Source organism: Saimiri boliviensis, chromosome 4, assembly GCF_048565385.1.
Source record: "Saimiri boliviensis isolate mSaiBol1 chromosome 4, mSaiBol1.pri, whole genome shotgun sequence".
Taxonomy (NCBI): domain Eukaryota; kingdom Metazoa; phylum Chordata; class Mammalia; order Primates; family Cebidae; genus Saimiri; species Saimiri boliviensis.
In genome coordinates, this window is record NC_133452.1 from 99,905,326 (window position 1) to 99,929,355 (window position 24,030).

The following is a 24,030-nucleotide window of genomic DNA, read 5'->3' on the forward strand; positions in this document are numbered from 1 at the left end:
ACCCTTGGGGAAGCCTGGTCCAAGCATACTGGAGATTTCCCCATTGGAAGGCAAAGAGGGGTTGACTGACTGGTGTAAGGAGGAGGCAGAAGAAAGCATCCTTTAAGTCTAAAACAGTGAACTGTACTGCCTTGGAAGGAATCAGCAAAAGTAGGGTGTGCCTGGCTGACGAAAGCTGCATGTACCATACGTTGGTTGGCAGGGACTTCTGGGTCAAACGGGGCATAAAGCCAAGATGCCTCACAGAGCCTCTCTTAAAATTCACTTGGACTTTCATCCAGCTTTTGGCGGACTTCTCAGCGTCTTCCAATATTTGTTATCCTCCCCCCGACCCACCATCCTGCCTCCATCCTGTTTAGAAGTGCAGCTCTCTGTAAGTTCTGCAGCCCTTCTTCCCTGGGGTCGTGCTTTGAATCTGCTTGGGAGGGAAATGCTGTACTGCGTGTTGCAGGGCGTCATTAGCTCCTGCTGGTGCGTTATTTTCTAACCATGAGAGCGCCGGCTTGGCTGATTCTTTGGCGCACTTCTGTATTAAACAATGTTAGCAGGAGCTCCTGGCAATCCGGCCAGCTGGGATAGACTGTGTCATATCAGTAAGTGCCTGGGGCTTCTCCGTGAAGGAGGGAGTGTGCTGTTTCCAGTTTAGAAGGTCAGTCGTGGAGAAGGGTTGATGGATAAAAAGTCTCTGCCCACCACAGACGTGTCCCTGCTCATGTAGGTAGGCTGGTGCCCGCATTTCGCAGAGAGGCATTTGTAAAGCCTGAGTGCAGCCAGAGCAGAGTGCTGTCTGCATCCTCCTCTTTTTCCTTTTCCCCTTTCCTTTTGTGAGGGGGAGACACTGAGCTCTTGCTCCTTTCTGTGACTCTTCTTGAGTTCTTTCGTCTAAGCTTGGTCTTGCATGGCCCCTGCCCCTTGCTCTCCTCCTTGCCTTGGAGGTGCTAAGGATGGCACGTAGTAAAGAGGTGGAACCTCCCTCTCCTCTGGGGAAGTCTGCAAAACTGGTTTCTCTGGTAACCTGTTGTTCTTTCTTCTCTTCCTTTATGGCCTTGGGGTCAGCGGGTTCCTTGATCTCCTGTGATCCTGCCTGTGCCTCGCAGTAAGCGGCTAGACAAGGTTGCAACCCTCAGGGTGTGTCTGATTCGTTTAACCGTGAATCAATATGTATGGAAACTGATCTGGATGCCCTGGCTATCCTCTGGTTCCACTAACCACCCGCAACACTCAGCCAATAGTTTCTTTGTCTATGGTTCTGTCGGCCAGCCACCTGACTCCAAAAGTGGGCCATTCTAACTCACAGAGTCCTTAACTTCTCTGGAGACAACTTAACCCCAGAGCCCCCTGAGAAACCTTTCTTAAAGTTCTTTAACATGCACTGGTGTGGGTTTCGATTCCTTTCCCCCCATCCACCCACGTGGCACACGCTCTCTCTGACCTTTCGCTTCAGAATGATCACTGTTCTACTGTCATGGGAGTTTTCAGACTGCCCCTTAGCTAGGAGGGTTCCTTACTCCCACCACAGTCAGCTGTGGCCGTGGGGCGGCTCCTCTTAGCTGTATGTGGTCAGTCCCTAGTGAATTAGTCCTCAGTCTCTTTGGAGCATGTAGTCCATGCTAAGGGATCTGCACCTCCCGGCTTCATGGCCCACATTGGCTCCTCCTGGAACTGCCTCTTCCATACACTTTCACATACCTCCGCCTTTCCATATATCTTGTACTTTTTCCTTTAAGAACTGGCTTAATGTGGTGGGAATGTGGGTTTCATCCAAATCAGCAAGTCACTCCTGCCTCCCTGAGTCTTTCTGGGCAGGATTAATAGCCACTTCTTGGGAGTTGATCAGACACCCGTTCTGCCCTCTTGGGCAGGCTTTTATTTTCCTTCTTTCTTTCTTTTATTTTTGGTTATTTTATTTTATTATTATTTTTTGAGACAGTCTCGCTCTGTCACCAGACTGGAGTGCAGTGGTGCGATCTTGGCTCACTGCAACCTCCACCTCCTGGGTTCAAGTGATTCTCCTGCCTCAGCCTCTCGAGTAGCTGGGACTGCCAGTGCACGCCACCATGCCTGGCTAGTTTTTTGTATTTTAGTAGAGACAGGCCTTCACCAAGTTGGCCAGGATGGTCTCGATTTCCTGACCTCATGATCCACCTGCCTTGGCCTCCCAATGTGCTGGGATTACAGGTGTGAGCCACCGCGCTTGGCCCTTTATGAGTTATTTTTGTTTTGGGGCTCTTAGGGCCTCACCATGGTTCCTGAAGAACGCTGGTCCTGGGAATCATCCTACAGCCCCTTTCAAGGTTCCAATGGGCCGTCTGGGAAGTGGGAACCCGGACACAGGGAAGACCTGGTCTCCTATCCAGGCTGACATTCTCCCGGTGGCATCTAGGATCCTGAGTCTTCCTGGCCCCAGGGCCTTGGTCCCACAGGCAGAGGAGACAGTAAATCTATCATCTCCAATCCTGGACGAGCCCCCAGAAAATGAGGCAGTAAATCAGAGACTTAGAGAAACTGATGGGGAAGCAGGAGGATTTTATTAAGGTGGCCGCCGGCTCAGCGGATTAGCATCCTAAGGCTGAGCCCCGTATCAAGAAACGAAGGGTCTTTTAAGCACCTTTGGGGTACAGGATGATGAAGCAGGGAGTAAATTTACAGAACCAAGAACAAAGACTAGTTCATCAACCTGTGACATGTCTTGTGATGTTACATTTGAAAATAGCATGTTGAGAAACACAGTGTAAACATTCTCTAGGTATTATCTGCCTTGTGACCTTGCGGCTGGGCAGTAAGGAAAACAGGAGCCGGCCAGGTGCGGTGGCTCACACCTGTAATCTCAGCACTTTGTGAGGCTGAGGCGGGCAGATCATGAGGTCAAGAGATCGAGACCATCCTGGCCAACTTGGTGAAACCCTGTCTCTACTAAAAATACAGAAATTATCTGGGCATGGTGGTGTGTGCCTGTAGTCCCAGCTACTCAGGAGTATGAGGCAGGAGAATAGCTTGAACCCAGGAGGCAGAGGTTGCAGTGAGCCAAGATTGTGCCATTGCACTCTAGCTTGGGTGACAAAGCAAGACTCCATCCTCCCTCCCCCGCAAAAAAAAAAAAAAAAAAAAAAAAAACCCTGAAAAACTAAGATGATAAATTTCATGGTATGTGTTTTCTTTTTTCTTTTTTTTTGAGACGGAGTTTTGCTCTGTCACCAGGCTAGAGTGCAGTGGCACGATCTCGGCTCACTGCAACCTCCGCCTCCTGGGTTCAGGCTATTCTCTTGCTTCAGCCTCCCGAGTAGCTGGTACTTACAGGCATGCACCACCACGCCCAGCTAATTTTTGTATTTTTATTGGAGACAGGGTTTCACCAAGTTGGCCAGGATGGTCTCAATCTCTTGACCTCGTGATCCACCTGCCTCAGCCTCCCGAAGTGCTGGGATTACAGGCGTGAGCCACCGCACCTGGCCGGTATGTGTTTTCTACTATAATTAAAATAGTTGTATAAGTATTAGCTATTTTTATTTTACAGGTGAGGAAACAGAGATCCCATCACAGAGCTGGACCCAAACCAGTGCTCTTGCCAAACATTGGAGGCTTCTGGGTTCCTTAGGTTGAGGAGGTCCTGATGAGGACCTTATGAGGGGCCTAGTTTTGCAGTTAGCACCTAAGAAATCACATGGCAGAAGCAGGCAGCACTCTCTGTAGGAAGTCTGGTCTCGGCAATCCAGCCAGCCAGCTGGGGTTGTCTCGGGTTGTAACTTGGTTCTGAGGCCCAGACTTGCAGCCTGAAGGTGGCCTGGTTTATTTATTTACCTACTATCACATTTGGTAACAGCGGAAGGGCATAAGGGTGCAAACCTCACTGTACGGTCTTATCACAATCTGATCCTTGTCAATCGGACATAGCCGGGTTCAGAGGAAGCTTAGAAACCCATACAGAAAGCCTTGCGTGCCCTTGTGAGAGGCAGAGTGGGGAGAGAAGCCTTTACCGAATCACTCAAGATGCAGCTTTCTCGGCAGAAAAGGTGTGTTGACGACAAAGGGGTGAGGTTCCCCAGAATAGTCAGGAAATTATTTATTTATTTATTTGAGACAGGGTCTCACTCTCTCACCCAGGCATGATCACGGCTCACTGCAGCTTCGACCTCCGGGGTTCAAGCAATCCTCCTGCCTCATCCGAGTAGCAGGGACTACAAGCGTGAGCCATCATGCCTGGCTGATTTTTAAAATTTTTGGTAGAAACAGGGTCTGGCTTTGTTTCCCAGGCTAGTCTCAAGCTCCTGGATTGCAAAGTACTGCAATGTCCCCCAAAGTACTGCAATGACAGGTGTGAGCCGCTGCACTTGGCCCAAATTTCACCTAAGGGGGGTTGTGTTAATTAAGACGTATCAAAAACTTATTTCCTTGAAACTCAGTACATCCTAGTGACCATGCAGTAAACAAAGTTAGGCATGGTGTAGCTGTACAGTCGCCTTGTAAATAAAGGAAACTGGTTTTTTTGAAGCTATATTCCAGGAGGCAGGTTAACAGAAAAACAGACCTAAGGACATAGTTCTCTGCACCCAGACTTCTGCCTGGTGTGCCAAAGAGATGAACATCCTGCCAGCAGGAGAAACCATCCTGGATGGGCCCAGGGCAAGAGGGCCAGGGTAGCTCAGGGTAGGGCTGGGCACTTTTTGCAGCCCAGATACTGGGAGAGAAGCAGACGGGGTAGAATGGTGGCCAGCTGGGGGTAGTACTGAGGAAGGGCCTACCCCGTAGCACTGGGCTGGATGTCAGCAGCGGGGTGGGCCCTGGCTTTACTCGGCCTCCAGCGTGGCTCTGAATGAGCGGGGAGAGCGGGGAGAGTGGGGAGAGCTGGAGAGGCAGGCTTGAGTTTCCTGTTGTTACCTATTTTGTAGGTGTCGGTAGCAGATGGCAGATGCTCTGTGGTGGTGCAGCGTCTGCATGCCTCATTTTTCACTAGCCTGTGAGTTGCTCAGCCCAAGGGCCCCCATCCTTGACCTCTGTGGAACAGTGCCAGGTTCACAATGGATGGGCCATAAATGTTTGGGGGCTGGTGACCAGGGCACTAGCACTGGGCAGGGTGGTCTTAGAACACGTTCAAGGAAAACACATTTGATCTTCGTATTTGGTGAACGCTGAGTTATCCATTGTGACTAAAAGTAGAGTTAAGATCAATGTAGCCTGAAGGCCACGGACCCATTTTACAGTTGTGGGCTCCAAAAAGTCAGGTTGCTGCTGGTTCATCACTTGGAAAAGAATTCAGGACACAAAATCAGGCTGCAGGGACAGCCAGCATATCATAGGCCTTTAGCCTCCAGATCTCAGGTAACAGGAATGAAGGGCCACTGGGATATGGAACAGAGGCTGCCTTCAGCAGAACAAAGCCAACTTACTGAGCATCTACTAAGTTCTAGATTGGGGATGGTGGACTGGGTGCTGAAGATGGTGATGAGTAAGAGAGTGTTTCTGATCCCTCAGTGGGAGACAGGAAATCAGGCTTTACTAACTATAGATAAAGGCTAGTGCCATGTCAGGAAGACTCTGGTATCCACAAAGGGCCATAGGATACACATGGGTTTAAGTTCTTAAGATGGAAAAAAAAAATCAGGAGTCCTTAGTATAGAAACATGGTTGCTGGGCGCGGTGGCTCAAGCCTGTAATCCCAGCACTTTGGGAGGCCGAGGCGGGTGGATCACGAGGTCGAGAGATCAAGACCATCCTGGTCAACATGGTGAAACCCCGTCTCTACTAAAAATACTAAAAATTAGCTGGGCATGGTGGCACGTGCCTGTAATCCCAGCTACTCAGGAGGCTGAGGCAGGAGAATTGCCTGAACCCAGGAGGCGGAGGTTGCGGTGAGCTGAGATCGTGCCATTGCACTCCAGCCTGGGTAACAAGAGCGAAACTCTGTCTCAAAAAAAAAAAAAAAAAGAAACATGGTTGTTAGCAAATATAAAACAAACTCATCAAGTCATTCACTAGAACTAGATGAACTAGAATTAGTCATTGCATCCCCAAATACTCATTAACTAGTCCTACCATTTATTTCCTTAGAAGCTTTAAGGAGATAACTTTATGCCAAGGCACAATGCCTTACAGCAAGGAGTTATAAAAACACATTATCCCAGAACAGACCCAGGCTGGAAATATTTAATACCTCAAGAGAGGCTAAAACATGGGCTGAAAGCTATGGCTCATGCTTGTAATTCCAGCACTTTGGGAGGCTGAGGCTAGTGGATCTCACCTGAGATCAGGAGTTCGAGACCAGCCTGGCCCACATGGTGAAACCCCGTCTCTACTAAAAATACAAAAAATTAGCTGAGTGTGGTGGCTGGCACCTGTAATCTCAGTGACTCGGGAGGCTGAGGCAGGAGAATCACTTGAACCCAGGTTGCAGTGAGTTGAGATCTTGCCATTGCACTCCAGCCTAGGTAACGAGCAAAATTTGGTCTCCAAAAAAAAAAAAAAAAAAAAAAAAGCTTAGCCATCTGGTGTGTTTGCAATGTGTCAACTAAGCTAAGTTGGAAACACAACCCAGAATTCCTTCCCTGCTTACTTCTGGGTTAGCAAGGACCAATGACCTTGTGTGAGATTTGAGAGGTGGAAATAATGTAGCGGCCACATTTGTTTTTTCTAATTTTAGAGACAGGGTCTCACTCTGTTGCCTAGGCTGGAGTGCAGTGGCGTGATCATAGCTCACTGCAGCCTTGAACTCCTGGCAGGTATCCTCAACCTCAGCGTCTCAAGTAGCTGGGCCTACAGGTGTGCACCACCATGTGTAGCTAATCAAAACAATTTTTTTTTGTAGTGAGGTCTTGCCATGTTGCCCAGGCTGGTCTTGAACTCCTGGCCTCAAGCAATCCTCTCGCCTCAGCCTCTCAAAGTGCTGGGATTAAAGGTGTGAGCCACTGACCTTGGCCCCCAGAGTGTATTTTAAAAAGACACCTCTGCTTAACATGCTGGTGAGCTTCTCACTATAGCTTTATTTCAAAGTAGACTCTGTGGCCTGCGGCTCTCCTGCCATTTCAATTCCACCAGATGTGTGGGAATTCTAAGGAACTACCACCTTCTTCCATGCACCAACAGCATCATTCCTCATGCTAGAAAAAGATCTATTTTAAAATGGTGTAAGGGCATCAGGTGACCTGGGTGATCACGGGCTGGCTGCATCACCATTCTGGGTCCTCCCATTCTCGATTCTCCAAGGTTCCCATATCTTTAGAAGACGAAGAATCCCTGCCTTATAACCCATGCTCGAGATGTTCTAGCTATACACAGCAGTTACCCAAACAAGATGCTGCCAAAAAATCTTAGGAGTTGTATTTAACAATGTTTCTTTCTTTCTTTCTTTCTTTCTTTTTTTTGAGACGGAGTTTCACTCTTGTTACCCAGGCTGGAGTGCAATGGCACGATCTCGGCTCACTGCAACCTCCGCCTCCTGGGCTCAGGCAATTCTCCTGCCTCAGCCTCCTGAGTAGCTGGGATTACAGGCACGCGCCACCACGCCCAGCTAATTTTTTGTATTTTTTTTTTTTTTAGTAGAGACGGGGTTTCACCATGTTGACCAGGATGGTCTCGATCTCTCGACCTCGTGATCCACCCGCCTCGGCCTCCCAAAGTGCTGGGATTACAGGTTTGAGCCACCGCGCCCGGCCAACAATGTTTCTTTCTTGGCATGTATTATTAAAGTCACATATGGAGATTCTAGGCAATTACAGGTAGTGCCTTCTCTTCGTATCCTTCCCCTACTATCCACAGAAATCTGCACGTCAGACAAGTAGTAGAGAAAAATCTGAAGGGAAGTACTGAAGGTCTACCAAAACTTCTCAAGCCATTGGAGAATGTCCTTTAATGCACTTTTGTCAGTCACTGTCATTCAAATGCACAAGAGCCAGCTGATAGGAAAAAATATGCAGCTGGGTTGGGGAATTCTGAGTTTCAGGATTTTGACTAACTGGCTCAAATTCAGTACATTTCATCACCAATATTGGAAATGGTCTCGTCTCAGAGAATACAGGGTTCGAATGCACCATGGTAAAAGCGGAGTTGGGTGTGTTGCTAAGGCCACGTTAAGTATGGACAAAGCCCTTCACTGGCAGTCCTTGTGTTTTGGAGATTGTACAGGCTGCCTCTGAATTACTGAGATCACAAATTTACAGTCAGGAATCTTCTCTGGCTCAGCCTCAAGATCCCTAGAGTGATCATTATTTTAGAAAAAAAGCATGCAGATAAAAGGAATTTATTACTGTTATTGTTGAGATAGGGTCTTGCTTTTTCAGGCTGGAATGCAGTGGCGTCTTCATGGCTCACTGCAGCCTCAACCTCCCAGGGCTCAAGTGATCCTCCCATCTCCGCCTGTGACTAGGCCTACACGCTCATACGTGTCTAATTTTTGTTCTTTTTGTAGAGACGGGGTCTCGCCATGTTGCCCAGGCTGGTCTCAAACTCCTTGGCTCAAGCCACCTGCCCATCTCAGCCTCCCCAAGTGCTGGGATTATAAGCATGAGCCACTGCACTCGGCTAGGAATTTATTTTATTACCAAATAATTTAACAGCAAGGAAGGAGCAATATAATTCAAATCCAGAGATGAAGCCAAGAATTCAGAGGGAAGAAAAGGTGCCTAGAACCTGTATCGACCTGTCTGTAGACCTCAGAGGTCCTACTGGCATACTATTCCAGCGCGTGCCACCTTTTTTTGTAGTGTGAAAATTAGTATTTGCAGTATATATGACATCTCTTTAGGCCTCGAGAGTCTGTGATGAGGCGTACTGATGCCATATGCTACTTAAGAAAATGCATGCTCAATACAGAACATCACTTCAGATATGCTTACTTATGTTTCAGACACTTATTAAAGGGCACAATTAAATTTTATTTTGCAAATTGAGCCTACCTTAAAATCAATTTAAAAAGGCGAAATATCCACTGGTTAATGAAAGAACAAACACCTTTTATTTTTCCGATTACTTGGTCCTTTTTAGCAATGATGCATTGTTCCGTCGCTGTCACCCCAAGGTTGCTTTCAGGTACACCTTAGAGCAAAGAGCAGGACGATACTATCCACTGCCACAGGCTGGAGTGCAGTGGCACGATCTTGGCTCACTGCAACCTCTGCCTCCTGGGTTCAAGAGATTCTCCTGCCTCAGCCTCCTGAGTAGCTGGGATTATAGGCGTGTGCCACCACACCTGGCCAACTTACGTATTTTTAGTAGAGACAGGGTTTCACCATGTTGGCCAGGCTGGTCTTGGAACTCCTGACCTCAGGTGATGTACCTGCCTTGGCCTCCCAAAGTGCTGGGATTACAGGTGTGAGCCACTGCCCCTGACCTCTGATGTCTGATTTCTTCAAGTTGGCCCCCACCATCGTTTTTTAACCAATATAGCTTTCTCTGAAAATCACTTAAGCAAAAACCAAAAACAATGAGAAGTCACTTTTTTTTTTTGATTTATTTAAAGAACACACAAAAAGGTGCATCTAAATGATTTTTTTTTTAAAAAAACAATGTTTTTAATTCATCATATGCTGACTCAGCAATCCATATGCAGCCTAAAAGGTGGTTGGTTGAGAGATGTCTGTGGACTTCTACACAAATTGTTTAAGATTACTGAATTTGATACAAGAATACTCGGAAGTGCCTTCTTGAGTGGTAACGGGCACCCTGCAGTTATTTGATTGGAACCACTCACACACCCTCCCCCTCCCCCCACACACCCTTGCCAGTTCCTCCTGGTGAACCATAATACACACGTGGGAGACAGCTGGCATCATGTGAGTCTTGGAATAGCTTTCTTGTTATCTGCAAAAAGTCAGGTGGCCTTTTTAGTATCAAATTTCCATCTTGGCCTTACTGGAACCATGCTCTATAGAGCTTTGCAAACAGTTCAGCAAGGAAGCAAAATCAACTTTTGCTCTTCATATTTCCTAGGTGAGACTGGGGCTTTTATAAGAAATATTTCATAAAAAAGACAAAAGCATAAATGAGAAATAAGAGGAATTTTAGTTATTACAGGAAAAAACTCACAAACTGGTTCCCTTCGTTCCATGGAGAAGAAAACTATTATAAAAGGGAAATAATTCGATTTTTAGATTTTAAGAGGGCCCTAATCAAATAAAAGTCTTTTGATAAAACCACCATAAAAATAAAAACTAAAATATAACTGCCAGTGTTTTTTAGGATTTAAAAAAGTGAGATGTTCCAGGTTTAAGTGAATGGTTCCCTGGGTTGCCAAATGCATTCCCATAAGTGTTTCTTAGGCTGAGGGAATAGAGAGCCATGCTCAGTCTGTTTACCCGTAAGGACTAAAATTCAACTACATGTACACATTTATTTTAAGACTTGCCCTAGTTCAATGCTTAGCTCAAGTACTGGAGATTTAGGCTACTGGCTGTACCTGCAAGGGAAGCTATCTTCAACTCTTTCACAACTCTCACCAGAACAGAGAAGCTTGCTAGGGCAGGAAAAGCGAGCAACTGTGTCAAACCTGCAAGTGAAACCCCTAACGCAGAAGAGCAACTACTTACTTGTCAAGCGTACAGATTTTGTGTTTAAAAATTAAGCTTAGTATTAAAAAGTCAAAATTTTTTTGCATGAATGATAGAGGAGTGTAAATAAAGTTCCATAAACCAGGATACATATGCTTATGAGCCAGTAATTTTAAAAGACAAAAAAAGCTGCATGGATCTTAAATGGATATGTAAATAGATCCACTCCAGGTCAAAAATATTGTAAGAACAAGCCGTAAATTCTTACTATCAAGGATTAGAGTGAAACAAGAAGCTGAACAGTAGCAGTGCTGGCAGGAAGTACTGTGTATTGAATATTATTTCCTAAAAGGAATAGAGAAGGGGAGAAAAAGCACAATTCTGATTGCTCTTTTCGTATTTCAGTATCTCAGAATTTCATCCAAAATAGGAAAAGCTAATCCAGAAACGCCTGTCTGCTCATTACCATTGGTGAAGGGTGTTTTAGGAATGACAGGATTACTCCCCCAGGGACACGCTGTGTGCGGTAGAAACCCACTCTCAGTCGGAGGCTGGCCGAGGAGGGGGGTCTTTGGGAGGTGGCTAAGTCAGCAAGCAAGTGGCCTCTGAGGTTCTGGCTTTCACGTCTGTGACACTGTTGTGGAACTGGGGAGACAGGAGACTCCTCTACTGTGGGTTCTGTTGGTTAAAAATGCAACAGATTGCATTTTCAGCACTTCAGTCATTTAAAAAACAAAACCTCATGCTCCTTCCCCTACCCCACCCACCTGTGGGAAAGGAGAAATTCAAGAAGCTTTTTTTTTTTAAAAAGGTTTCTGCAGTGCTATGAAAGGTCAAAGGTAAAGCCTAACAGCCCCACGTGGTTAGGATGTTCTTGAGGGACCCTGAATTGGATACTGAAGGCTGACAGAAACTGAAATGAGCCGGACTGAAGCTGCTGCCTCCCTCCCTCCACACCACAGTCATTTCTGTTTTGTTCCACCTGGAGTGGTCCCATGCCACCCTTCAGTGAACCCTCCGGGCAGCAGCAGGGGGCTGTTTTTGGGAAGCTACTGGTTTTGTTTTGCCATTTGCTTCCAGAATCACATAGACTATAACAAACTTGACATTAAACACTGTTCAGTCCTGAGTTGGGGGAAAGCCCAGTGAGGAGGGGGGCCGAGTTCATTAGGACTCTTTCCTCCTTGGCGTGGCGTCATACGTGGCCTTCAGGTTTCTCTTCTTCCACTGCATGACTGGCTGTTAGTTTTTCATTAGTGACTCCTTCTGAAGTCTTCTTGCTCATTGCTTTATTGGCCTCTTCCTAAGGAAGAATTAAGCAATCAAGAAGGTTAGAGGAAAAAGAAGTGAAGTAATTCCTGGCTCCTCCAGACTGTTTATCAGGTCCCAAACATGAGAATGTTGCAGTGATTTTCTCTATGTTATCTAGATGGATAGGTCAGGGCTGTGCTACAATAGTTAGAGTGGGAGCTTTACCTTTCTTGGTGTAAATGACCAGCTTGACCCATAGGACAGCTGTGGGATAATGAAGTCCGGGCATTCATGGAGACTGGGATGAGATCAGAGTACCAACTATGCTGTAGGACATGTCTCTCTAGACAGACCTCTTCTGCCACATTTGCCAGGCTGGCTGCTGACCCTCAAGGTAATGGGCATGATGGTGGGGCTCCTGTAACACCCCATTTCCTGGGAAAGTCGGAAGTCTTAATGAGGAAATACTACTTGAAAAAAAATCCTGATGGGTTTATAATTTTTCAAAAATGACAAAAGGGTTGGGCATGGTGGCTCATGTCTATATTCCCAGCACTTTGGGAGACGAGACCAAGGCAGGAGGATCCTTTGAAGCCAGGGGTTCAAGGCCAGCCTGAGCAACAAAGGGAAACCTTATCTTTACAAAAAATAAAAAAAAATTAGCTGGGTGTGGTGGTGTGTGCTTGTAGTCCCAGCTAGTCAGGAGGCTGAGGTGGTAGGATCACTCGAACCAGGTTAGTTGAGGCTGCAGTGAGCCATGATAGCACCACTGCACTCCAGTCTGGGTGACAGAGTGAGACACTAACTCTGGGTGGGAAAAGTGTTGGTGCAAAACTGTTTTTGCAAGGCCAGGCGCGGTGGCTCAAGCCTGTAATCCCAGCACTTTGGGAGGCCGAGGCGGGTGGATCACGAGGTCGAAAGATCGAGACCATCCTAGTCAACATAGTGAAACCCGTCTCTACTAAAAATACAGAAAACTAGCTGGGCGTGGTGGCGCGTGCCTGTAATCCCAGCTACTTAGGAGGCTGAGGCAGGAGAATTGCCTGAGCCCAGGAGGCGGAGGTTGCGATGAGCCGAGATCGCACCATTGCACTCCAGCCTGGGTAACAAGAGCGAAACTCCGTCTCAAAACAAACAAACAAACAAACAAACAAAAAACTGTTTTTGCCATTGAAAGTAATGGCAATTACTTCTGAATCAATTTAAGGGAATTTAGTTCTCTCATCTTTCACAACCTGTGCCTTGGGTGAGTGGAACTGCCGAACTGCTCTACTCAACCTTTGGATCCAAAGCAGCCTTGGCCTGAGATCAGATTGAAATCGTTTTCCCTACTCTTGAGCCTCTTGGGTTAACTGTTCCTGTCCCCTAAAATCAAAGGGGCACGGTCAGGCTCTTGATCCACCTGCAGTCAGTGGGCTCTGCACACACCTTGGCATCCTGCTCTGCAAACTTCTTGAACATGTTGGCGTATGTCCTGCGGTCCCGCTCGTTGTGCTCCTTGGCCTTCTTCTGGCACATGAAGATCTGCAGTCTTGCAGCCTTGTTCTGGGGGTTGACTTCCAACACTTTCTCAAAGTCACCCTTGGCTGACTCAAACTCGTTCATGAGCAGCTGGGCTTCCCCTCTCCTATACAGGCCTTTCTCATTGGCACTGTCCAGTCCAAGGGCCTAGGAACAGACGGCATATATTTCAGAAAGGATGAATTTTAAAATCTAGTAAACAGTTTACCAAAGCTCTCTTGCCAAAGGAGATGAAAACAGTGTTTTCATCAAAATGGGGCTCAAGATAATTATATACTACTGATCAAAATTTACTACCCAAATTATTTTCTGCATGTAATGCAATTTCTAGGAAGATCTCAAAGGGATTTGAGAGGGGCTCTTGAGAAGTTCATTTTAAAGTTCCTTGGAACAAGTGCCCAAAAATGGCTGAAAAAAAAAAAAAAAAAAGGAAGAAGGAAAAGAAAGGCACTTGTTCTACCAGAGAAAAAGACATACTATAAAACTACTGAAATTAAGACAGTTTGGTTACTAGTATGTGGACAAACAGCTCAGTGGGACAGAATGAATCATTCAGAAACAGTCACGTGTCTGCATATAAAAACATTTGAAAACAACAAAGGTGGTAGGTGAATCAGTGGAGAGTTAACTTTAAAATAAACGGGGCCAGGATGGCAGCCATCCACATAGAAAGCAAAAGTTAAGGCCGGGTGCAGCGGCTCACGCCTGTAATCTCAACACTTTGGGAGGCTGAGGTGGGTGGATCACCTGAGATCAGGAGTTCGAGACTAGCCTGGCCAACATGGCAAAATCCCATCTCTACTAAAAACACAAAAATTAGCCAGGTGGGGTGCCTGTAATCCCAGCTCTTTGGGAGACCCCCATCTTTACAAAAATAAATTTAAAAATTAGCAGCATGTGGTGGCATGCACTTGTAGTCTCAGCTACTCAGGAGGCTGAGGTGGGAGGATGGCTTGGGCCTGAGAGTTTGAGGCTGTAGTGCACTACAGTCATGCCTATGGATAGCCACTGCACCCCAGCCTGGGCAAAATAGCAACACCTTGTCTCTCAACACACACACACACCCACACCCACACCCACACCCCCACACACACCCACACACCACACCCACATCCACCCACACCACACCCACACACCACACCACACACACCCACACACTTGTTCTCTTTTTCTCTCCACTCTGTATGAAAAAAAGAAAAAAGGCTGGGCGCGGTGGCTCAAGCCTGTAATCCCAGCACTTTGGGAGGCCGAGGCGGGTGGATCACGAGGTCAAGAGATCGAGACCATCCTGGTCAACATGGTGAAACCCCGTCTCTACTAAAAATACAAAAAAAAATTAGCTGGGCATGGTGGTGCGTGCCTGTAATCCCAGCTACTCAGGAGGCTGAGGCAGGAGAATTGCCTGAACCCAGGAGGCGGAGGTTGCGGTGAGCCGAGATCGCGCCATTGCACTCCAGCCTGGGCAACAAGAGCGAAACTCCGTCTCAAAAAAAAAAAAAAAAAAAAAAAATGTATAAAATTAAAAACTGGTCTTGGGAGACGGGATGTGATAGGAAACACTAATCCACAAAATTCAAAAGTCATCTCACAAAGAATGAACAAAATAGTTGCCTTTTGTTTTTCTTATCCTTTTATGTCTACTTTAAGATACATTCAATGATTAGCTTTTACTTTTACCCATAGTACAATATACATTGTTCACTCTGAGGCCAGAAAGCTAAAATAGTATCAGCTGGTGTATAAATATCACAACAGTACATATGATAAAACGCTGTTATGGAGTACTGTGTTTAAGCGCTCAGAGACCAAAGACAGCGTTAAGACAAATATGAAAATGAATAGGCTGCTGATGCTCTGTGGGCCTTTCAAATTATTTATGCCTATCAGTGAATAAATGATAATAAAAACTGACCTATATATATGATTCATATGAACAGTCGCAGTCTGTTAAAGGCCAAAAGAGCTTAAGCTAAATCTGCTCTTATTGAACTGAACCTGAGGAGTTCTGTATCTACTCTGATACAAACACTACAGTTGTAAGGAAGGCCATGGTCAAGAATTACTTAATTTTAATCAAAATGTTTCTTCAGAATGCATTATCATAAACAGTCTAGGTATCATAAAAGTCTGACTGTAATAACAATCTTTCTGAATTTCCCAATTAATACTGAGAAACAAATAATCCCAAACATTCAAATTAATAAAACAAAGCAAAATGAAAAATCCTCCAACCTTTGGCTGAGAGGAAGCAAAAGATGGAGACGGAGAAAAGATCTGGAATATCTAAAGTCCATCTCACAGGAGACACATGTTACCTTGTCACAGCATTCAACAGCTTTGGTGTATTCTCTAAGCTTCAGGTAGCACATGGCCAGGTTCAGAAAGGCAGCAAGCAGAAATGATTCAGAAGCTTTCGATTCCTTTTCTGATAAACCATATTCCATCTCTAACCAGGATACTATCTTCCCATACTGAATCACCGCCTGCACGTATTTGCCTCCCTAGGAGAAAAAAGCGTCATTATCGGTACTCGGCTCTTGAGGGTACAAAAAAGAAGCAAATCCTCAAAGCAACCCCTCAAGCAAACCCTGGTACACCTCCTCTTGGAGGTGGCTCTCCAGGGAGCTTCCCCGCGGCCTTGTGAACAGGTATGGGGCAGCACCTGAGCCTTGCCTACTGCTGCTCCCTAGCAGTTCCATCTGTCCCTGTGGCAGGTGTGCAGCAAGGTTTCTGGGCTACTTTCTTTGGTGCTAATACTGTTTTTCTTTCTTTCTTTTTTTTTTTTTAATAGTAAAGAATATTAGCATCATACCCGGCTCTGGTGCTAATATTCTTTAGTCTTTCAAAAGGATTGCGACCAGTTTTAGACAATGCCACCAGAAATAAGAGGAGGAAGTTACTTTTCTCTTCAGCACTTCACAGCAACTACTATCTGGCCAAGTGCTAGTTCCAAACACAGCAAATCTTATTTGAACCAGTCTCCGTTGCAACTACTAAACTCTTTGTCATTCGTAGTGCAAAAGCAGCTCTAGACAGTAGGTAAATCAATGGGTGCAGCTGCATTTCCGTTAAACTGCACTTACAAATACAGGCAGGGGCCAGATTTGACCAGCACACTGTAGTCTGCTGAACGCTGATCTATAGGCAATGGGAATATGAATAACTGGATAAGCAGCATACAACATAAATAACAACTATAAAACAATATACATCGCAAAGCAAAGGTCTGCCAGTCAGCTATGTGAGAAAAATCTTTCTCCTACTCATATTTTTGTTCTCACCTAATTAGAAGTAGAATTCTAACAATTTTAACAATCACATCAATTAATTAGATATATATATATATGCTCATATAAGAAATTCTGGGGGCTGGGCACAGTAGCTCACACCTATAATCTCAGCACTTTGGGAGACTGAGGCAGGTGGATCACTTGAGGCCAGGAGTTTGAGACCAGCCTGGCCAACATGGTGAAACCCCATCTCTACTAAAAATACAAAAATTAGCCAGGCATGGTGGCATGTGCCTGTAATCCCAGCTACCTGAGAGGCTGAGGCAGGAGAATTGCTTGACCTGGGAGGCGGAGGTTGCAGTGAGCCAAGATGGTGCCACAGCACTCCAGCCTGGGTGACAGAGTGAGATTCTGTCTCAAAAAAGAAAAAAAAAAGAAAAGAAAAAAGTAAACAACTCTGGTGACAGACAATGTGTTCCCTGTGATTTTAAGATGAATGAAGGAAGTAGGGGATCGTTAGTAAATACGCAAATAGAAACAGGAGTGCAAGCAGGGATTCTCTTTTGAGGAGGTAATGGTAAGCTCAAAACCACAGTTACATCCTGCCAGCTGGCAGAAGAGCAGCCACAACTATGAGGACATGAAATTCAACGCCTGAACGGCAGTGTTAAGACCACGTTAGCAGGATTTACCACAGTCAAAGAAGCGCGTACATCTCATCGCCGAGTTGTCTCTCCCCACAAATACTCCAACCCTCACCCAAGGACTCTAAGTAAGAGAAAAACCATAGAGCCGGTCGAACAGGATGTGCCTGTCTTACAGGACTTCAAGCAGGTGACGTTAAGAAACACGCTCTGCCTGTAGAAAGGAAGTCCTGATGGCGGATTTTCTGGTGATGAAGTGGGGGCAAACCTGTTCCAGCTGGAGGGCCTGGTGTGAAAGAGGGCCGGGCTACCTCCCTTGAACATCCTTCTTCCCAAGTCACGCGCCTCGGACAGGGAAGACCGGCACTAACATCAAAGTCTGTCATTCTCTCTGCCTCAGGAATGTGTGATACAGGTTATTCATAAGAACATGAAACCAGGGCATTTTATTATAAATACTGAAATTCTCAAGGAAATTAGATTTGCTATGGACTGAATTGTGTCCCCCATCCCAAATACCTATGTTGAAGCCCTCACCCCCAATGTGACATCTGCGGATGGAACGTTTGGGGAGGAGGGATTAGGTTTAGATGAGATCATGAGGGTGGAGCCTCATGATGGGATTAGAGCCTTTAGAAGAAGAAACACACGAGCTTGCTGCCCTCCGCCCTCTCTCCACTCACACGCACAGGGAAAGGCCATGTGAGGACACAGCAAGAAGGGGGCTGCAAGGAACCAGAGGAGAGGCGATCCCCAGACACTGACCCTGCGAACGCCCTGATCTCGGACTTACGGTCTCCAGAAGTAAATTCTTGTTGTTGAGCCACCCAGTGCATGGTATTTCGCTGTGGCAGCCCTAGCTGCTGAGACAATACTTACATTTTGTCATAGCCTTAGGCCTACCACTTCTCTTTTGGATGCTATAAAAAAAAAATAAGAATAAAGTCCTCACCAGTTTCAGGCTGGCATTTTCTTTCTGTCACCGCCTTTTCTCTTGCTGGTCTTTGAGGACAGGCAGCATGTCCTCTCTCTTTTGGAATATCCAGGGTTTAGCACAAAGAGTCCTTTAATAAAGGTGTGCTGAGTAAATACTGAAGTAAAAGAAATATAAGTATGGAATCAAAACTTTTCTAGCCGGGCGCAGTGGCTCAAGCACTTTGGGAGGCCGAGGCGGGTGGATCACGAGGTCGAGAGTTCGAGACCATCCTGGTCGACATGGCGAAACCCCGTCTCTACTAAAAATACAAAAAATCAGCTGGGCATGGTGGCGCGTGCCTGTAAGCCCAGCTACTCAGGAGGCTGAGGCAGGAGAATTGCCTGAACCCAGGAGGCGGAGGTTGCGGTGAGCCGAGACCGCGCCATTGCACTCCAGCCTGGGTAACAAGAGCGAAACACCAAAAAAAAAAAAACACAACTTTTCTAAAGTGGTGTGGTGGCTCACGCCTCTAGTCCCAGCACTTTGGGAGGCCAAGGCAGGAGGATCTTTTGAGTCCAGGAGTTCAAAGCTGCAGTGAGCTATGCTTACATCATTGCACTCCAGCCTGGGTGACAGAGCAAGACACTGTCTCTCTCTAAAAACAACAACAACAACAACAACAAAACCTTTTTATATTATTGGAAGCAAAAAAGGTGTGGGTAGAAATGAAAGGTGTTGTTTCATTGGGATTAGGTGGGAAGGACAGGCATTTCCCCAGTCATGCCTCATTTCTTCATCCTCTCTCCTCCATCTCTAATATACCTATTAACTTTTCTGCTTATCCCCTCATACACTGTATAGGGAAAGAAAAGAAGATCCAGGGAGGACAAAGACCTAGATCTGATCATTTCAGTAAGTTCTAAATCATCAGAATGGTAGAAAGGTAAGGTAAAACAAAACAAAACAAAAAACAAAACAAAACAAAAACAGGTACTAGACTTCTTAATAGTTCTTTTACATCTATGGGGCATTTTAATTTTTTGAACGCTCTTTCATATATATCATATAACTTTATTTAGACTTCAACTTCCAACGAGTGAAGTCTGTCCTGTACTCCCTGCTTCTGAGGTACTAAAATGGTTCTCACTGAGGGGTGATTTTGCCCCCCAGGGAATATCTGACATGTCTAGAGGCATTTTTAGCTGTCATATCTGGGTAGGATGCTACTAGCATCTAATGGGAAGAGGCCATGTATGCTGCTAAGTATTCTACAATGTACAAGACAGCCCCACACAACCAAAAATTATCCCACTCCGTATGTTGATAGCACTGAGGTTGAAAAATGCTGCACAAAAAAAAGGAAAGTGATAAAGGAGTGGACTCTTAGAAATTTTTTTAAAACCTCAAATCCTAGAGTCATAAATGACTTGTTTCTAAATCACATTTCTGGTATTTTGGAACAGCATGGTAGTGAAAATACAGCAAAGCCCCATGTATCTGAAGAGCTCAGAGGTTGAACGATTCTCCTTAACTAGCTTGTTTTAGAAACGCTTTCTTCCCAGGAGAAGCACAAGGGGGTGCAAGAATCCCTTATCACTGCAGTGTCCTTAGCCTTCTCACCGCTCTGCTGCCAAGTCAGAACAAAGAAAAACACTTACCAGGGGTGAGTTAATGCTCCTGTCCTGCAGAACACTGTCAGCTATGAGGGCAAATACCGTTTCTGTTTAACTGGCTTGCACAATGTCTGGCTTAACATCATGCTGTTACCTGTACTTAATAATTATTTTCAGAGCCAAAGAAAGAGTTCTTTCTCACTTTTCTTGTCTTTGGTATTCAAAGGTTGAAATGAGGATTTTACATCCTCAATGGCAAAGTCATTCCCACTTAAAAGCTGAGTACAGTGCTGGGCGCGGTGGCTCAAGCCTGTAATCCCAGCACTTTGGGAGGCCGAGGCGGGTGGATCACGAGGTCAAGAGATCAAGACCAACCTGGTCAACAGGGTGAAACCCCGTCTCTACTAAAAATACAAAAAATTAGCTGGGCATGGTGGTGCGTGCCTGTAATCCCAGCTACTCGGGAGGCTGAGGCAGGAGATTTGCCTGAACCCAGGAGGCGGAGGTTGCAGTGAGCCGAGATCGTGCCATTGCACTCCAGCCTGGGTAACAAGAGCGAAACTCCATCTCAAGGAAAAAAAAAAAAAAAAAAAGCTGAGTACAATTCAACCCTACCCTACAATTACCCATGTAGGTATAAACCAAACCAACAGATCAATGGAAACAGAATTCCACTATGCAGACGGCATGAAATATAGATTTTTAGTTCAGCTCAGCTCTGCTCTGCTCTCACCCACACATCTGGACTCTGTGCAAATGCATAACATGCCAAGTCAAATACCCTGGAAAGACAAGGGCTGGGAGGGCTGTAGGGCAGATTGAAACCCGCCCTCAAAGTTGGGAAGGGAATACGTACAGGAAACTATCTACTAACCATTTTGAAGTTTTACAGCTAAAGCGAGCAATATTGCTGAGATCTTTTACCTATAATTATAAAGGTGCCTCCAGGGAAGTTTTTAGTGGTACAAAACGTTCAGAGACATTCTGGGAGAAAAGTCTTAGGTCAGTGGTTTTGAATCTTTCATTAATTTTTCCCCAATGGACTAATGTTTTGAAAGATTTTGTCTATTGAATTCCATGTTAAAAATAATTTGTTCCATATGTATGACTGCTGATCCAGATTTTATTCCAAGATTGGTAATTTTAAGAAGGTTCAGCATATTACAGCATACACAAATCACTCTTGCAGTTGTGACGCTAATAAGCAACGAAGTGAAGTAACTGTACAGACACTGCTTTCTGCTACTGATTACTAACTCTAGCCATCTCTCTGTAGATATTCAGAACACAGCTATATGACACATGGCTTCACAACATTATTTCATTACCAATAATGTTCTCCAAAATTCTGTATCATAGCAACCAATTAGAGCGTCTGAATAGCTGAGCTGTTTTACTACGCTGAATCAATATAATTCTAGTCAAAGGCCAAAAGCCTTAAATCTTTTCCAAACTGTGAATATTCTATTTAGAAGTATTGAGAAATATATAAAATACAGTTAAGGATTTTTATGGACTTCAGAAACACAGAAAATACTGTTAAGGACCCATGATCTTAAGAAATCTTGTAGAAACATTTTCCACTCTATTGTTTTATGTATTTGGATATACAAACAACCCATTCAGAATCTTACTTGAATAGTTTAAGTACCCAATATATCTCAATTAGAATTAAAAACAAAACAACACTTGTTCTTGAGAGTTTAGAAACTCACAGAAATTAAGGCTGAAGGGAAACTTGGGGAACATTTATTCTAACTTCCTTGTTTTTCACTTGAAAATATAACCTCTTTGGACCTTATGATATTAAATCATTTGAAGAGCCACACAGCCCATTTTCCCCAATTCCAAGCTCATTCTATCATACCCCAATCCTTTCTGGTGATCCATAAAAGAATTTAGTATACATGGCTGTGCACGGTGGCTCATGCCTGTAATCCTAGCATTTTGGCAGGCCAAGGCAGGTGAATCATGAGCTCAGGAGTTTGAGACCAGCCTGACCAACATGGTGAAATCCCATCTCTACTAAAAATACAAAAATTAGCTAGGCACAGTGGTACATGCCTGTAATCCCAGCTACTCAAGAAGCTAAGGCAGGAGAATCGCTTGAACCCAGGAGGTGGAGGTTGAAGCGAGCCAAGATTGAGCCATTGCACTCCAGCCTGGGAGACAGAGTGAGACTCTGTCTCCAAAAAAAAAAAAAAAAAAAAGTTTAGTATACATAATAGATAATGATAAGAATAAACATATAAATAATTATATATTATATAAACCTATGACTTTAAATTTGTTTGAATACTACCCACAATAAGAAATATGCAATCCTGGCCGGGCACGGTGGCTCACGCCTGTAATCCCAGCACTTTAGGAGGCTGAGGCAGGTGGATCACGAGGTCAAGAGATTGAGACCATCCTGGGCAACATGGTGAAACCCCGTCTCTACTAAAAATACAAAAATTAGCTGGACGTGGTGGCGCGTGCCTGTAATCCCAGCTACTCAGGAGGCTGAGGCAGGAGAATTGGCCTGAACCCAGGAGGCGGAGGTTGCGGTGAGCCGAGATCGCGTCATTGCACTTCAGCCTGGGTAACAAGAGCGAAACTCCGTCTCCAAAAAAAAAAAAAAAAAAAAAAAAAAGAAAGAAAGAAATATGCAATCCAGTACATAACCATACACTACACAAGTAAAATTTTTATTTTGTTTTGTTTTGCTTTTTGAGACCGAGTTTCACTCTTGTTACCCAGGCTGGAGTGCAATGGCGCGATCTCGGCTCACCGCAACCTCCGCCTCCTGGGTTCAGGCAATTCTTCAGCCTCCTGAGTAGCTGGGATTACAGGCATGCGCCACCATGACCAGCTAATTTTTTGTATTTTTAGTAGAGACGGGGTTTTACCATGTTGGCCAGAATGGTCTTGATCTCTTGACCTCGTGATCCACCCGCCTCGGCCTCCCAAAGTGCTGGGATTACAGGCTTGAGCCACCGCGCCCGGCACAAGTAAAGTTTTTTTGTTTTTTTTTTTTGAGACGGAGTTTCGCTCTTGTTACCCAGGCTGGAGTGCAATGGCGCAATCTTGGCTCACCGCAACCTCCACCTCCTGGGTTCAGGCAATTCTCCTGCCTCAGCCTCCTGAGTAGCTGGGATTACAGGCACGCGCCACCAAGCCCAGCTAGTTGTTTTTTTTTTTGTATTTTTAGTAGAGACGGGGTTTCACCATGTTGACCAGGGTGGTCTCGATCTCTGGACCTCGTGATCCACCCGCCTCGGCCTCCCAAAGTGCTGGGATTACAGGCGTGAGCCACCGTGCCCGGCCACAAGTAAAGTTTTATGCAACAAAACTGATTCTTGGTCGGGCGCGGTGGCTCACGCCTGTAATCCCAACACTTTGGAAGGCCAAGATGGGCAGATGACGAGGTCAGGAGATCAAGACCATCCTGGCCAACATGGTGAAACCCCATCTCTACTAAAACATAAAAAGTTAGCCGGGTGTACTGGCACACGCCTATAGTCCCTGCTACTGAGGAGGCTAAGGCAGGAGAATCGTTTGAACCCAGGAGGTGGAGGTTGCAATGAGCCGAGATCTCACCACTGCACTACAATCTGGCAACAGAGCAAGACTCCGACTCAAAAACAAAGCAAAAACTGATTCTTATAACTTACTGCAATACACTTCCACAAAACTGATATCATGACCCAACAGTGTGTCTCAGCTCAAATTCTGAAAATACATGGTGCCCTCTGGCTGTGTTAAATTTGGGTTGATTATATATTCCTACATAATTCTCTAGTTGTTTCCTTTGGATTAACATTGCCACTCCTCCCTCCTGACAAGGTTGTAACTTAATAATAGCAGTCTTATAGCAGATGTCCCACAAGGTACACTTAGGCCTCACTGCTTTATACTGTTGAAAAATATCTAATTTCTGTTCACTTATTACAGTGGCAGAAAATGAAAGAAACCTTGAGAAAACTCCCATTCTCCCTCTAATTCTCATCACTGAGGCCTTTCTGCCTGACATAGAGAAAGCATATATTTGGGATGGGGAAGCAACACTGATTACAACAGAATGAAGTGGTTTCTTTTTTTCTTACATCTAGAGGTTTTAAGATCTAAGTGAGAAAATATCACACTCCTACATACTCCAAGAAGGGTTTCTGAGAAGGAGTCTATGATGAATATCATTCAGGAATATCTGGAGATTCCTCACAAAAGCAAGTGTGCAGGTATCATCTTGACTGTTAGAAGCAATCAACTCTCCTGTCAGTTTCTTTTGAAATCTGTGCATGTTCTCTTTCCTTTTGTCGTATGCCCTAGCGACTTCATCAATGTATAAAGGGAAATAGGCGGGGTGTGGTGGCTCAAGCCTGTAATCCCAGCACTTTG

The 24,030-nt window shown here is 45.2% G+C and overlaps 1 protein-coding gene across 9 annotated transcripts in view; it reads right to left on the reverse strand.

Moving 5' to 3' along the window:
• Positions 1 to 8,382: 8,382 nt before the first annotated feature.
• The window catches only part of FKBP5 (FKBP prolyl isomerase 5), a 155,402-nt gene continuing 139,754 nt past the window's right edge, over positions 8,383 to 24,030 (reverse strand). For 6 of the 9 annotated variants that reach the window (XM_074397049.1, XM_074397048.1, XM_010333763.3 and 3 more), the window contains exons 9-11: positions 15,563 to 15,748; positions 13,155 to 13,394; positions 8,383 to 11,778 (exon numbers count right to left, since the gene is read on the reverse strand). In XM_074397049.1, the coding sequence (XP_074253150.1) occupies positions 11,671 to 11,778; positions 13,155 to 13,394; positions 15,563 to 15,748 (534 nt within the window). In that variant the 3' untranslated portion in view covers positions 8,383 to 11,670. 9 annotated transcript variants of the gene reach the window in all.